The sequence below is a fragment of the Vicugna pacos genome, chromosome 4 (genome assembly GCF_048564905.1).
Source record: "Vicugna pacos chromosome 4, VicPac4, whole genome shotgun sequence".
In the NCBI taxonomy this organism is placed as follows: domain Eukaryota; kingdom Metazoa; phylum Chordata; class Mammalia; order Artiodactyla; family Camelidae; genus Vicugna; species Vicugna pacos.
Window position 1 is genome coordinate 16,036,788 of NC_132990.1, and position 14,779 is coordinate 16,051,566.

Here is a 14,779-nt window from a genome sequence, read left to right on the forward strand (position 1 = left end):
TCCATTGCCTGGATGTACTATTGTTTGCTTATCCATTCACCTGTTGAAGGACATCTTGGTTGCTTCCAAGTTTTGGCAGTCATGACCAAAGCTGCTATAATCATTTGTATGCAGATTTTTGTGTGGACACAAGTTTTCAATTCTGGGTAAATACCAAGTTAAATTTTGTAAGAAATAGCCCTGCACCATTTTCCATTCCCACCAGTGATGAATCAGAGTTCCTGTTGCCTTACTTCCTTGCTAGTATTTGGTGCTGTCAGTGTTTTCGATTTTGGCCATTCTAATTGGTACTAGTTTTACTTTGCAATATCCTAATGGCATGTGATGTTGAGCATCTTTTCATATGTTTCTTTGCCATCTGTATCTCTTCTTTGGTTAATTTGTCTCTTCAGATCTTTTGCCCATTTTAAAATTTGGCTGTTTTCTAATTATTGAGTTTTAAGAGTTCTTTATATTTTTTGTATACCAGTCCTTTATCAGATACGTTTTGCAAATATTTTCTCCGAGTTTGTGGCTCGTCTTTTTATTCTCTTAATATTTATTCACATTTAAGAAGCACTTTTTAGGTCTTTGTCTCCTACGTGTTATATTTATTTAGTTGGGTAAAAGAGACACACAAGAAGAAGATATGTTCAACCTGAACCGACATTCTAATTTGTGAAGGTTTTGTGGATTGTTCTGATTCTGTTAAGATCTGGGAGGCAGTAATAGAAGGTTTAAATGCATAGATTTTTCAAAATATACTTGGGTTTTAATTTTGGTTCTGCCACTTTAGTTGTATGAACTGCGTCAAGTTACTTAAACTGTCCGTCCCTCAGTTTCCTCATTTATAAAAGAGATAATGAGTGCCTATTGAATTATGGTGGCATAAAGATTAAATGGATTAATGTACGTAAAGTGCTTTAGAGATGGGCTTAGTACATAGTAAGTGCTTTTCAATAAATATCAACTCTTATAATTATACCATTTTTATTGTTGTTAATGATTTCTGCTTCATCACCTAAATATCATCCTGGTTGTCTCTAATTTATGAAAGTGTCTCTATATTGAATCATACTCTGCCTTTATGTAACTTCTGCCCATATGGTCCTTCTGTGTTCTTTGGATTATAGAAAATGAATATAATACCTCTTCTAAATGATGTCTCTTCAAATTTTGAAGCTGGTCCTTTCTTCCAACAAAATAATTGTTTTGTATTAGGCACTGGGGATAGAGAGATAAATAAAATGTGTCCTGGCTTGAAAATAACCAGGAACAATAAAGGAAAACAGATGTGTAAATTAATTTTTCCTATCCATTTGTACCTGAACTTATACAGTCCCCTTCCTTCCTATTAAAATGGCCAGACTCTCTGTGTTGCTGGGACCAGCCCCTCTATTTGTATAGTGATCATATTCCCTTTTGGTACTTGTAGTTGTTTCCTTTACCAGTGCCCCCTCTCTAGTGTACTCCTGCCAGCAGCTATTTCTCTGATCATTGCTTAGTCCTCACCTTGACCTACCAGCCATGTTTGGCACCATTGACTGTTCCCCCTTCCCTGACAGTGGTCTTTATTCCCAGTCTCCTTTGCATTATGCTCTCCTCTACTTGACTTCTAAAGAGTGAGTGTCCCAGGACTTATTCTCTGTACTTTTTCTCTTTGCTACATTCCAGGTAGTGATCTTACATAGTTTCAAGGCTGGCAACTGCAGATTTATTTCTGCAGTTCAGACCTCTTTCCAACATTTGTAATATCCAGCTTACTTATTAGATGTTGAATAAGCATCTTAGAAATTAATAAGTCCTAGAATACATTCTAGATCCTTCCATGATCCCCCCTCCAAAGCAACAAACAAACAATAAACAAACTTGATATCTTGCTTCTGCAATCTTCTCCATCTTCATAAATAGCAATTACATTCTTCCAAAGATCCAGACCAAGAATCTTGGACTTATTCTTGTGTCTTTTCTTGTCTGTCAACAAAACTTGTGAGCTCTACTTTCAAAATACTCAGAATCCAACCACTTAAAACCTCTTTTTAGCCATATTATTCTGGTGTTGATTCTTAGAGCATTGTGATCCCTGTATTTCTATCTGTGCTATTCTATAGTCTTTTTTTGCACACAGCAGTCTGAGCAATTATTTTAACCTATAAGAATGATCATGTCACTGTTCTTATCAAAGCCTTCCAATAGCTTCCTGTCTCAGAGCAAAATCTGAAGTCCTTTCTTCCTATGGCTAGTACCATGTGATACCTGGTGTGATGTGGTACCATGTGATGTTACCTGTCACTTTCCCCCTTGCTCACTCCTGTCCTTCATCTTTGCTTTCCTCTCCACTCTAAGCACTTTGCTTTTGCTGTTCCTCCTGGCTGCGTGCTCTTCCCCAAGATAACCATAAGGGTCTTCACACATCATTTAGATCCCTGATCAAATGCTACCTGATCTGTCTAAACTAATTAACACTACTTTTTCAGAGCTCATAAACCTCCTAATAAACCTAGAGTCTTACTAGGAATTGATGTCAGGCTTTACTATACTGTAGTCTTATATAAGTCACCTTTTTTTGAAAATCAGAGCTATGTTCTTGTATCATGTATCTAGTTCACAGCATATGTCAGAATATATATGGAACTCTATCAGTTGTGACTACAAGTTGTAATACCTGTCTTGCAGTTTGTTCAAATCTGAGATTTATACTTATTCACACCAGTGGGATACTCTTATTTAGGTCAAACTACTTGCTCTTTAAGATTAAACATCTCTTCTATGTCTATGAGTCTGTTTCTGTTTAGCTATGTTTTTTTCTTTCTTCCTTCCTTCCTTCCTTCCTTTCTTTTCTTCAGGGCTGGTTCATTTTTTTCTAACTTTTTTTTATTGAGTTATAGTCATTTTACAATGTTGTGCAGTGTATGATTTTTCAGTTACAGATGAACATACACATATTCATTGTCACATTTTTTTCCCACTGTGAGCTGGCACAAGATCTTGTATATATTTCCCTGTGCTATACAGTATAATCTTGTTTATCTATTCTGCATAGATTTCCAAGGGGGTGGGGGGTGGGAAGGGACTGACTGTGAGTTCAGAATTTGTAGATACTGACAGGCATATGCAGAATAGATAAACAAGATTATACTGTATAGCACAGGGAAATATATACAAGATCTTGTGGTAGCTCACAGCGAAAAAAAATGTGACAATGAATATGTGTATGTTCGTGTATAACTGAAAAATCGTGCTCTGCACTGGAATTTGACACAACATTGTAAAAAGACTATAACTCAATAAAAAATGTTAAAAAAAATCAAACATCTCTTTAAGATCAAATTGATGAAGATATCCCTAACCTACTTATGCTCGCCTCACCTTTTCTCTCACAGCCCTTACTATAGAATTGATTATCACCTCATTTATACCACTGTTACCTGCTTATTTACTTCTTTTATGACACTGACCAATAATTAATAATTGTTTTCAATTCAAGAAACATGTATGATTACCTAAATTTAGGTACTGTAAGGCAAAGGATTATATCTTAGGAGCCTTTAAGTTTTCAATGCTTGTCTGTAGTGTGTACTCAAACTATTTTGAATGAGTGAATGGATGAATAGATGACTGAAAGAAGTCTTTTATTCTCTTCTACCCTGTCCAGTATGTACATTGTTCTTAAAAAGAAGTGAAATACAGTATTACTTACATTTATCCTTTAACATTCTACCACCTACCCCAAAGAGAGAGTTGCTTCCAAGCTTGTTTTTTCTTTCTAGTCTTAACAAAACTGAGTTATTTTTGTTTGTCTGTTTCACTTAGCCTTCAGCTTTGTTTGTATTACTTGTATAGATTCATACCAGTCTTTTATATTAATCATTCATTATGTGCCCTTTGTAAAATATATGTTTATCATAGTGCGTAGCTTATATTTCTTTGGATTGTTTCCTCATTTTGATAATTAATGTTTGGACAGGGTTTTTTAAAAATTCGTTATCATTTATTTATTTGTTTTCTTTTTGGCATGGGAGGTAACTAGGGTTATTTATTTATTTATTAATGGAGATTCTGGGGATTGAACCCAGGACCTTGTGCATGCTAAGCACACACTCTACCACTTGACCTATAGCCTCCCCACCTGGATAGGGTTTTATTTTTGAGCATCTTTCTACACTCTTGAACTGTCCTCTCCATGAGATTATTCATATCTTTTCTCCAACCATTTTGGAAACATATAGGACACTTTTTACTGTGTTTTCCACTTTTAATACTATTCAGTCTAAGGTGACAGTTATTTTTTCCAAAGGCTCCCACTACTTCCATTTTGCATACTTTCCTTTATGGAAAGAATTAGGGTGAAGCTGACAGTATTCATTACCGTTCCTACTTCTTTAATGAAAATGTTTTTAGTTTTAGGGTAGGATTTCTAGGCTTTATGAAACATAACTACCACTTTTTTGGCATACTGCTAATGACTAGGTGCTTACTACATTAGTATATAAAGGATTGCTTTACATTATCTAAAACTAGAATCAAGTCTTTAGTATATCTTTCTAGGCTCCTGTTTATATTTAAGTAGGCTAAGCAATGCCACAGGAAATACAGCAGTTTGTGAAGTAGATGATGAGTTTGGACACATCTTCCTTGGATAGGCAGATTATGGAGCACTGAAGTTTTACTAGCAGAGAATATTTGGGTGTGATGCCCTTTTAAATGAGTAAGTTCCAACAGATCTTTTGGGAGAATAGTTGCCTGATTCTAAACTCTGGTGCTTATAAATATGAGTACTAAAACAGCTATTCTGTCTTCCTTTCTCCCCACCCCCTTTGTGTGTGTTTATATTTATTCTTAGATTTTGATATCAAACATTTGTTCTCTTAGAAGCCTGTTTGACCCAGTTGGTAGGAGAAATGATAAATGACACTTTAAAATATTTTCTTCCTGTTTACTTTGAGATTACTGGAGGAAAGATTATAGTCAGGAATCTCTCTTGTGTTAACCTTTTATTGTGCCCCTGTATGACCCCAAAATATTCACTTAACCTGATTGACTGTAAAAGGCTGGCAGGAGGTCCCTACTGCACTGTTTGTCCTAGGATGGCAGTCTCTTTAGAGGTGACAATTTTGGATACGATCCTTTTATATATTTTATGTGTGCATTTTATTCTGTTAGGCTCACATGTTATCCTGAGTTTAGATCTAGCACTTTGCCATTGTCCATTCTGTCCCTCACACTTGGGAGTTTCCTCTCCTGTCAATATCACCTGTTAGAATCTAAAACCTACTTTATATAACACGTCTGTAAAGATCTCCTTGACTTTTCTCTATCGCTGTATATATTCTGAAATTCTGTTATATTTTATATTGCACAGTTTAGCACTTTAAAGTTTGATGTTCATATTTTAACCATACACAAGCACCATGAAGAAAGGCAAAACTTATGTCTTAAATCTTGCCACATATATTTGGCCTACCCTACCTGTGGCATTTTGTAAGGCTTACTTCTTCTGTGGCCTTTACAGCATCATCTTGGTGTATGTAATAGATACTGAGTGGATATTTATTGATTCTTGGAGTAATCTCTGAATTTGTGGTTCTTAAAAGTTAGATCTTCAGGCTGCTAACACTCAGTTATCCAGAATTTCAGTGGCTAGTTCAAGAGGTTTGGTAGTAGAATTCTAGACACTTTTTCTATGTTAAGTTGTTTGCATTTTCTTCTTTATGAGTAATAAATAGTTAATGCCATGATTAAATTTTGAGTATGATGGTTAACATGATGCACTTAAATTTAAATAAGTAGTTTAAAATACTACATTAAAAAAAATTCCAAGTTCTATTAGTTTTACTGAAAGATTGAAAGCTACAGAAAAAATTGTTCTTATATGTCAAAGAATAATTGTTTCTTTTTCAGAAAATAAAGTGTCGGTTTCTTGAAAAGGCTGGAACTCACTAAAACTGTTAAAAGTTATCAAGCTGACTTTCTTCAGTTAGAATATATTAAAAGTGTGTCCTTTATAACTTAAAATTTTGTAAAACCAAAATTTTCTGTAGCCTAAGAAAAGAAATCGATGGAGACATGGCATTGCTATCCAGTATATCATAGGTTTCGTTAATAGTGAGATTTCAGCAGATGGATAACACTGGAGGCCTTGGAGAGTTAAGATTCTAGAGGGAAGGGTGGTAAAATGTGTTGTTCTAAATAGCATAACCACTGGACGTGAATAGCTTAAAATCAGATGAGAAAAACTAATTAAAAGAGAAAACAAAGTAAAATAGCTTAACCTTTTTAATAACCAGCTGTATGATTGTTTGGTAGAAATCTTGAATTTTGATTTTCTCATTTTCTCCTCCAGGACATAGATATTTTAAACTGTTTTCAAAGATGTTGTTTCATGTTTCTAAATGAAAGTCAACTTTAGAAAAACTTTATTTTGGAAATTTTCAAACAAAAATAGGAAAGAAAGTAGAAACATTAACTCCCATCTACTCAGCTACATCTTCAACCATTATCTACCTGTGTCTAATCTTTTTTCATCTATACCTCTACCTGCTTCCCACTGTTAGATTATTTTAAAGCAAATCCTACATCTGTCTTCAGTCCCTTTCTTTGTAAATATTTCTGTATCACTGTATCTCTTAAAGATAAGAACTCGGTTTTTAAACATAACTATAATACCTTAAGAAGTAACATTTCTTAAATCATCAGGTAATATTCAGAAAGTGTTCTTAATTAACCTGGTTGTATTCATTGGTGGTATTGTGATATTAAGATTTATCTGTTGGTTCAGGGGTTGTCAGCCTTGCACCTAAGTGGCTTTAGTAGCTATTTAGTATTGTCTACTTCCATTATTTCATTAGGGGTTACAAAACAGTGATATATATTTTTAATCCTGAGATACCCAACGTTCAAATTTCTCTGGTTGCCTTACAGTATTTTTTAAACTGTATTTGTAAGAATTGGGATCCAAATAAGATCCCTACATTGCAATTGGTTGATACTAAGTCTCTTTTAAATCTGTACGCTCTCCCTTCTCTCCCTCTCTCCCTTTGTAGTTTACTGCTTGAAGAAACACGGTTGTCAAGAGTTTCTCAGTTTGAATTTGCTGATTGTAGTTAGAAATGGAGGCTTGATCGGATTCATGTTCAGTTTTTTGACAAGAATATTTAGAAGCAATGTTGTGTCCTTGAGGCACACAGTATGTCATTACTCCTCTTTTGTGATCATGTTAGTAGCCATTAGGGTATATTGTCCATAATGGCTGATAAGAATACTCTTGATTCCTTGAGGCTATCCTTTCTTGGAAATTATTTTTTCTCCCTCTGGGAATTTTTAAGATTTTTTTCCCCTTGAGTTCTGGTATCTGACAGGGTGTTTCTTAGGTGTGATGCTCTTGACAAACCCTTTCAGTGTAAAGACTTTCTTCATCTCAGATCACTTTTCTTCTCTTCTTCCTTTATTTTCCCTCTCCACGGGCTTTCTTCTTGCTTTCTAACTTGTCTTATTGCCTTATTCAAGTCTCTGCTCAACTGTTAGACGGTATCAGATCACAATGATCATTCTCTGTGACAGCATTCTGCTACTATCTTCTTATCCAGCTTTTTTTTTTTCCCATAGCACCTGATATTTATTTATAGTGTCTCTTCTGTGACTTACTGGCAAGTCAGGGACTTTTGTTGTTGTTGTTCACTGCTGTTTCTTCAGTGTTTAAAACAATATTTTGTACATACTAGGTGCCAAATAATATTTGTTGAATTAATTACATTCGGTTGTTGGACTTGTGAGTTATTCATCCTCATCTCTTAACTTTTATTACATATTTTAAGTATATTTTTATTTCTTTTCTATGTTTTGAGAAGCTTTCTGTAAACACTATCTTCCAGCAACCATTGAATGTTTACTTTTGATAACTGTAATTTTAAACTCTAACATTTTGTGCTTTTTGGTCCTTTTTCATTGCACCGTGTACTTGTTTTATGGCTAATGTCCATTTCAAACTCTCTAAGGATACTAAGTAGATTCCCCAACCATTCTCCTCTGGTAGATTGTCTTTGGATTCCTAAATTTTCTTTATTTCTTCCTTTGTTCATCTTGGTCCTTCATTGATTGCAATTTTTCTGGTAGCTGGTTTGGGTTTCTTCAATAGCTGTTTAGATACGGTTCTGTACCAGAGCTCTTTAATGTAAGTGGATGTGGTAGATGTCCTAGTAGAGTGTTTGGGCATGTGGCATGGAAGGGGAGGGAAAGAAGCAAGGGTACAACTGGCTCAACTATTCTGAATGAATTTAATTTAATTATCTTGTTATTTGTTCCAAAGCCAACTCTTCGTTGCTTCCAAGACTCTCTCAGAAAGAATTACGCTTATCTGTGGTGTCTTTGGCTGTGGTTTTCCTTTGCTTTTATTTTTCTGTTAGTTTCATCCTGCCTACTTACATTTCATAAAAATCCAGCAAAATTTCTTTTTGAATGATACCCTTTCTTGTTATCTAGTGTTACCATTTTTTTCTTTTTAAACTTTTTACAAGATTATAGCCTTGAAAATGGTTGAAGAAATACATATTTTGTTCACAGAATAAAATTGAAAAACTCATTTTCTTCTCTTGCCTCTTACTTTTATTTCCTTCCCCAGAAGTAAGCCACTATTAATAATTTACTTATGTTATTTTTAATCTAAGTATGATTATTACTCTTTAGCTTACTTTTTTGACTTAAGGATATATCTTGGCATCTTGCCAATGTTTTCCCCCAAATGTCTAAAATTCCTATTTTTTACTAATGAGTAAAAAGTAGTATCTTAATGTTTTAATTTGCATTTCTCTGATTAGAAATTATGTTGAGCATTTCTCACATTTTTATTGATCCTTTGCATTTCATATCTTGTGAAATGCTTAACCTGTTTCTGTCCTTTGTCCATGTTTTTAGTTATTTCTAATGATACCTAGAGATTGTATATATTCTCATGTTTGTCCTTTTAAAAAATGTATTTTGCTTATATTTTCTTGTAGGTTTGCCCTGTCTTATAATTTTATTTATAATGTATTTTCTTTCTAAGAAGTCTTACATTTTTATTTAGATTTATTTGTTGGTTATTTTCCTTTGTGGATTCTCCATATTGTGTTTTACTAAGGAAGGGCTGATGCTTGTTAGTTTCATCCTCATTTAATTTACAGTTTTTATGCTGTTGTTTTTAAGTATCTCTCATCACTTCAGTGTGTTCTTGGCAGAGAAGAGAAGTAGATGTGTGTGCTCAGTGTGCCATATTTAGCAGAAATTAAGACAGATACTTAATTATTTAATGTTCTAGGGTTTGTCTTGATTTAATTTAATAACTCACTATCATGAAGTTTCACAAGCATGCAGTCACTCATAACATTAGATATGCTTTCATTTTAAGCATTAAAACTTTACTGATAACTTGAGTTATTAGCAAGTGGGATATTATAGGCCCTATGAAGATTTAAATATGCTAGCATAACTTGAAAGTTCTTTTTAATTCTTATTACTCAAAATGTTTAATAAATAATTCTTTGTTTACTTTCATTGGGTAATTAAAACTTTTATTTTAACAAAAAGCAAGCCTGAAACAAAATGTTTTCCTGTGTCTAGCTTAGGGAGTTTCTGCAGCTCTCAGGCATTGAGGTTTTAAATGATAATAAAAATAAGGTATTGCACTTTAGCTTTTCCTATTATGTAGTACACTCCCTTTTTTAAATGGTGAAAATATATTACTTTTTTTTAACATTTTTTATTGATTTATAATCATTTTACAATGTTGTGTCAAATTCCAGCGTTCAGCACAATTTTTCAGTCATTCATGGACATATACACACTCTTTGTCACATTTTTTTCTCTGTGATTTATCATAACATTTTGTGTATATTTCCCTGTGCTATACAGTGTAATCTTGTTTATCTATTCTACAATTTTGAAATCCCAGTCTATCCCTTCCCACCCTCTACCCCCCTGGTAACCACAAGTCTGTATTCTCTGTCCATGAGTCTATTTCTGTCCTGTACTTATGCTTTGTTTTTGTTTGTTTGTTTGTTTTTGTTTTTGTTTTTTAGATTCCACATATGAGCGATCTCATATGGTATTTTTCTTTCTCTTTCTGGCTTACTTCACTTAGAATGACATTCTCTAGGAGCATCCGTGTTGCTGCAAATGGCATTATGTTGTCGGTTTTTATGGCTGAGTAGTATTCCATTGAATAAATATACCACATCTTCTTTATCTAGTCACCTGTTGATGGACATTTAGGCTGTTTCCATGTTTTGGCTATTGTAAATAGTGCTGCTATGAACATTGGGGTGCAGGTGTCATCCTGAAGTAGATTTCCTTCTGGATACAAGCCCAGGAGTGGGATTCCTGGGTCATATGGTAAGTCTATTCCTAGTCTTTTGAGGAATCTCCACACTGTTTTCCACAGTGGCTGCACCAAACTGCATTCCCACCAGCAGTGTAGGAGGGTTCCCCTTTCTCCACGAAAATATATTATTTTAAAAGTGATTGGTCTTTTGTAGTTGTAATTTTTCTCCTCGTCAGTAAAATACTTAAAGAATGTTGGGTGTCCTGTTTAGTTGCCAGAATGTTTTCCCTTTTTGGTTTTATCCTATGTTCATAACTATGTCTCATTAAATAATATAAACAAATATTTCTCTGATAAATTGTTCCATTTATTCATCTGTGTCAGTGATTAATTTAGATAGTGATTGATTCATTTTACTGTCTAGATACTGAACCTAGATGGATTGGTATGTTATTTAAAAAAATTTTTGGTACTTTGGTGCAGAGTTTGACTAGGGTATGAATTAAGTTGGTTACCATAGAAGATAGCAGGAAAACAGAAGAAAAGAGAAATTATGAACGTATACAGACCAGAGGAAAAAGGAAAATAGTTTAAAGTATTGCCATTTTATATCTTTTTATATAGACTTAGCTTACTGTGTAAGGACTGACTTTAGGGATATCTTAGGACAATTTGCCTTAATTTTTATGGGAGAGAAACTCTGAGAAGGCAAGAGATTTGCCCAGAATCACATGCTTAATAGCAGAGTAAGGATTAGAACTTAGGTATGCCAACTTTGAGACTCTCCCTCTCTCCCCACCCACAGATTCTTTATATTCTTCTGCTCCTCATTCATTAGCAGGCAACAACTTCTAGTCTGAGAAAACAAATCACATTTCCCCAAAAACTTCTGTTTTAAAACCTTTTAAACAGACTGCCTATTTTCACTCAGAATCAGTGACTGCAGATTTAGAATTTGCAGTGACTGCTGGGCATGAAAATCAACTTTTTGAGACAATGAACAACTTACCACCTCTTTTCTTAAACTTGTTTTGTCTCAAATTAGTATATTTATATAAAGCATTATTTCTTTACATGGAACGCTATATTCATTTTTCTGTAGCTATTTGGAAATATTTGTTGAGAGGAGATAGCTAAAATATTCTTTGGCATTAAATAAATAAGATTGGAACTTTTTTTTTTACAAGTTCTATTTGTGGACACATAATTTATTGATTCATTCTCCACTTTAATTTTGGAATAGGGAGTAGTTTTTGAATACTTAGGATGTAGGCAAATAAGTCAAGGTCAGTAAATCATTTTAAACTCCGTGGAGAAGAATTGTTAATACATTCTACTGTCAGAATTTTCTGCCAATCTACGTTTTATAAATAAGATTTCTGTACTATAAGAAAACTAACAAAGCTAACATTTGAGGGATCATTACTTTCTTTTAGAAAAACATGTTAGGGATTTAAAAGATGAATAAATTGGAGGCATAAGAGAACAACTCAAAGTTGTAATGACTCATGGACTTTAGTAATGGTCCAAGGCCAAGGTGGTTGAGGGCTGCAATCTGTGTTTATATTCAAGTCCTTATCATCAGTTATGGAAGTTTTATAACAAATGCATTTTTAAAAAATTGTGATGTACTAACTTTATTAATCAAAACCCTCTTGATGAAAACTTATTTTATCTTAGAAAATGGCCTTAGGCACACTCTCCTTTAATTTATTGATTTAGAACAAAGTGTTTGAAAAAGCATATGAAAAGCTTTGGGGTAATTACAGTGCACATAGTGTCAGTTTGCCAGTGACATCTTTCTTTTTTTGTAGTTTATATATATTTTAAACTCCTTCTAGAATGGAATTGTAATTCTTCAGTAGTAAGCAATACTCTTTCCAAAGAGTGTCAACATTTTGTAATGTAAAAGCTTCATTATGTCTAAAGTGTTATGACATTTTAATTAGGAAAATTGATCATGAACATCCATTTGATGGTATACATTTCCCAGTGCTTCCATGTTCTACTAAATTGGAATGAAAAATACATCAAATTTTATGTTAGATCTGTTTTCAAAGCTGAGGAGTTGGTAGGGTGGTAGAGCGTGTGCTTTGCATGCATGAGGTCCTGGGTTTGGTTCCCAGTACCTCCATTAATATAAATGAATAAAGTATGAAAATATCTGCCACTTGACACAAAGTAGTCAATAAATGACAATGTTTAAAAAAGTAAAAAAGGGAGAGGAGTCAGGGAAGAAGAGGGTGGGATGGGGATTTGGAATGTATTTGGGACTCCATGGTGGGAGGTGGGGTCAAAGCAGTCCTTTCATCATAAATAGAAAAGACATTTTGGCCAGGGCATCTAGGTTACATGGTTCTTTCCTTTTGTTTGTTTGTTTGTTTGTTACAGGCAAAGGGGAAGATAGTGATGTACTCAGTATAAATGCAGATGCTTATGACAGCGACATAGAAGGCCCATGCAACGAAGAAGCAGCTGCTCCTGAGGTCCCAGAAAATACAGCCCAAAGTGAAGCTGGCCAGATCGATGACCTGGAGAAAGACATTGAGAAAAGTGTGAATGAGATCCTGGGACTGGCAGAGTCTAGCCCAAAGGAACCCAAAGCAGCCACCCTGACTGTTCCTCCACCAGAAGATGTCCAGCCTTCTGCACAGCAGCTGGAGCTGCTAGAACTTGAGATGAGGGCAAGAGCTATTAAAGCCCTAATGAAAGCTGGTGATATAAAAAAGCCAGCCTAGTTATGTAACTTGAATCTGAATGTTAGGTGTAGTTGAGCAAAGCCACATCATATAATTTTGTATTTCAAGTTTATTTTGGGTCTTACATGATATTTCTCATGTAACCCTTATTAGATAAACTCATCTTAGGCCTAAAATGCATATGTTCTTATTAGTGTTGTTACTTTTGTATTATATATATGTTATTATTTTATGAATTGATAGCAGAAATCATTGGATAACCTGGAGACTTTGTTAGAGGAGTATTTAGCTGTATCTGCAAATTTAATACCTGAAAAGCCATTAGCAAAGAGTCATGGTGTTTTTTTTTCTTATTTTGAAATGTTTTGACATCAAACCTAAAAGTTTAAGAAGGACTGACCAAGCATGTTGCTCTTAGGCTACCTATATTTTGCAATAGAGTATTAAATTATTGCTCCTAGGTTTGTTAACAATTTGAGACATTTAGTTATGCTTATATGCACTTTTAAAATATGTACTGTCTTGGAGATGCCTTCTTTGGGTATGGATTTACTAGTAAAAAATTGAGTAACATGTTTTGTTATAAAGCTTAGAGATCCAAAATGGCTGAGAAAAGCTTTTTTTTTTTATAGAAGGAAAAGGAAAAAAAAACTTAATTTAAGGCAGTTTTTAACAATGTAGAAGTAATTGCCCAACTTTATTTAATTCCAGTAGACAAGCCATTCTAACAGGTATTTGATATTATTGGACACTTTGTTCAGTTTTCTTCCTTTAATAAAAAGGGAACACATTTTCATTTACATTCCAAGCTATTAGAAAAAGGAGACTATTTTATCGTACTGGCTTTCTTCTGATGTTTTTGCTTAATGATCTGATGTGCTATAATTCCATGAATTAAAAAATAAAGACTATCATTCTGGATCTGAAGACTTTTGATACATTTCCAAAAAATTAATTTCAGGAAGCTTTGGTAAGTTGGTGTTATAATTAATCTAATTTTGTATAGTTTTTGTACATAACATCCTGCCACAATTACGGATGCTTTTTGCCCTATCACTAATTGTAGTTGTTTGATACCAAAATGAATTTAGGTCGAGATGATTAACTTAAAATAAATTAGTTTTTTTTCCTAAAATATAAATCTGGAACTATTGTTTTTATATTTGCTAACAGATATAGTATATTTTATTTATAATAGCCATGCTCTGTTAATGTTGTATGAGGATTTTCCTTATACACAAAACAAGGATTGTATTTTGTTAGCTGTCTTAATTAAATGTAAATTTTAAAGAGTTTCTTATGGAAATAGATAGTTTTCATGAAACACTGGGGTTGCAGTTACAAATTCAATTTTTCGTTGTTCCTAAAGATGTTTTTCAGCAATCCTGTTTTTTTTTTTCCTCACTGAATCTTTCTCATGAAGCACAGTGGCCTGCATCATTTGAAATGCTTCTCTTAGGCTGATAAACGTGGATATGATTTAAATAATTCTATTTACTGCTTCACAATGAAAAAATCATTTTTCTATTTCAACTGAAACAAAAAGTTAAAATAATAACAAAGTAATGTGGAATAAACCTCACTGCTGCTTACTAATTATAAAATGCAGTAGATGACATTTGTGTGATGAAACATAGGAGGAGAAAAGAGTCTGAGTCCTTTGTAGCTGATTAAAGTCACCACCTTCATGAAGCATTGTATGTGTGTGCCCTATTCAGTGTGCAGAGTGGTGTGGAGGACGTTTGACTAGAGTGGGTGTATATGAGGTAGAATGAGCTGAACAAATTAGAGGCTACTTAGATTCCTA

At 33.8% G+C, this 14,779-nt stretch overlaps 1 protein-coding gene across 1 annotated transcript in view; it reads left to right on the top strand.

Moving 5' to 3' along the window:
* CAAP1 (caspase activity and apoptosis inhibitor 1) overlaps nucleotides 1-13,893 on the top strand; it is a 45,660-nt gene extending 31,767 nt beyond the window's left edge. Inside the window, exon 6 of the mRNA XM_006214475.4 lies at nucleotides 12,665-13,893. Coding sequence (XP_006214537.1) covers nucleotides 12,665-13,011 — 347 coding nt within the window. The 3' untranslated portion in view covers nucleotides 13,012-13,893. The remainder of the gene's footprint in view (nucleotides 1-12,664) is intronic.
* Nucleotides 13,894-14,779: the final 886 nt, after the last annotated feature.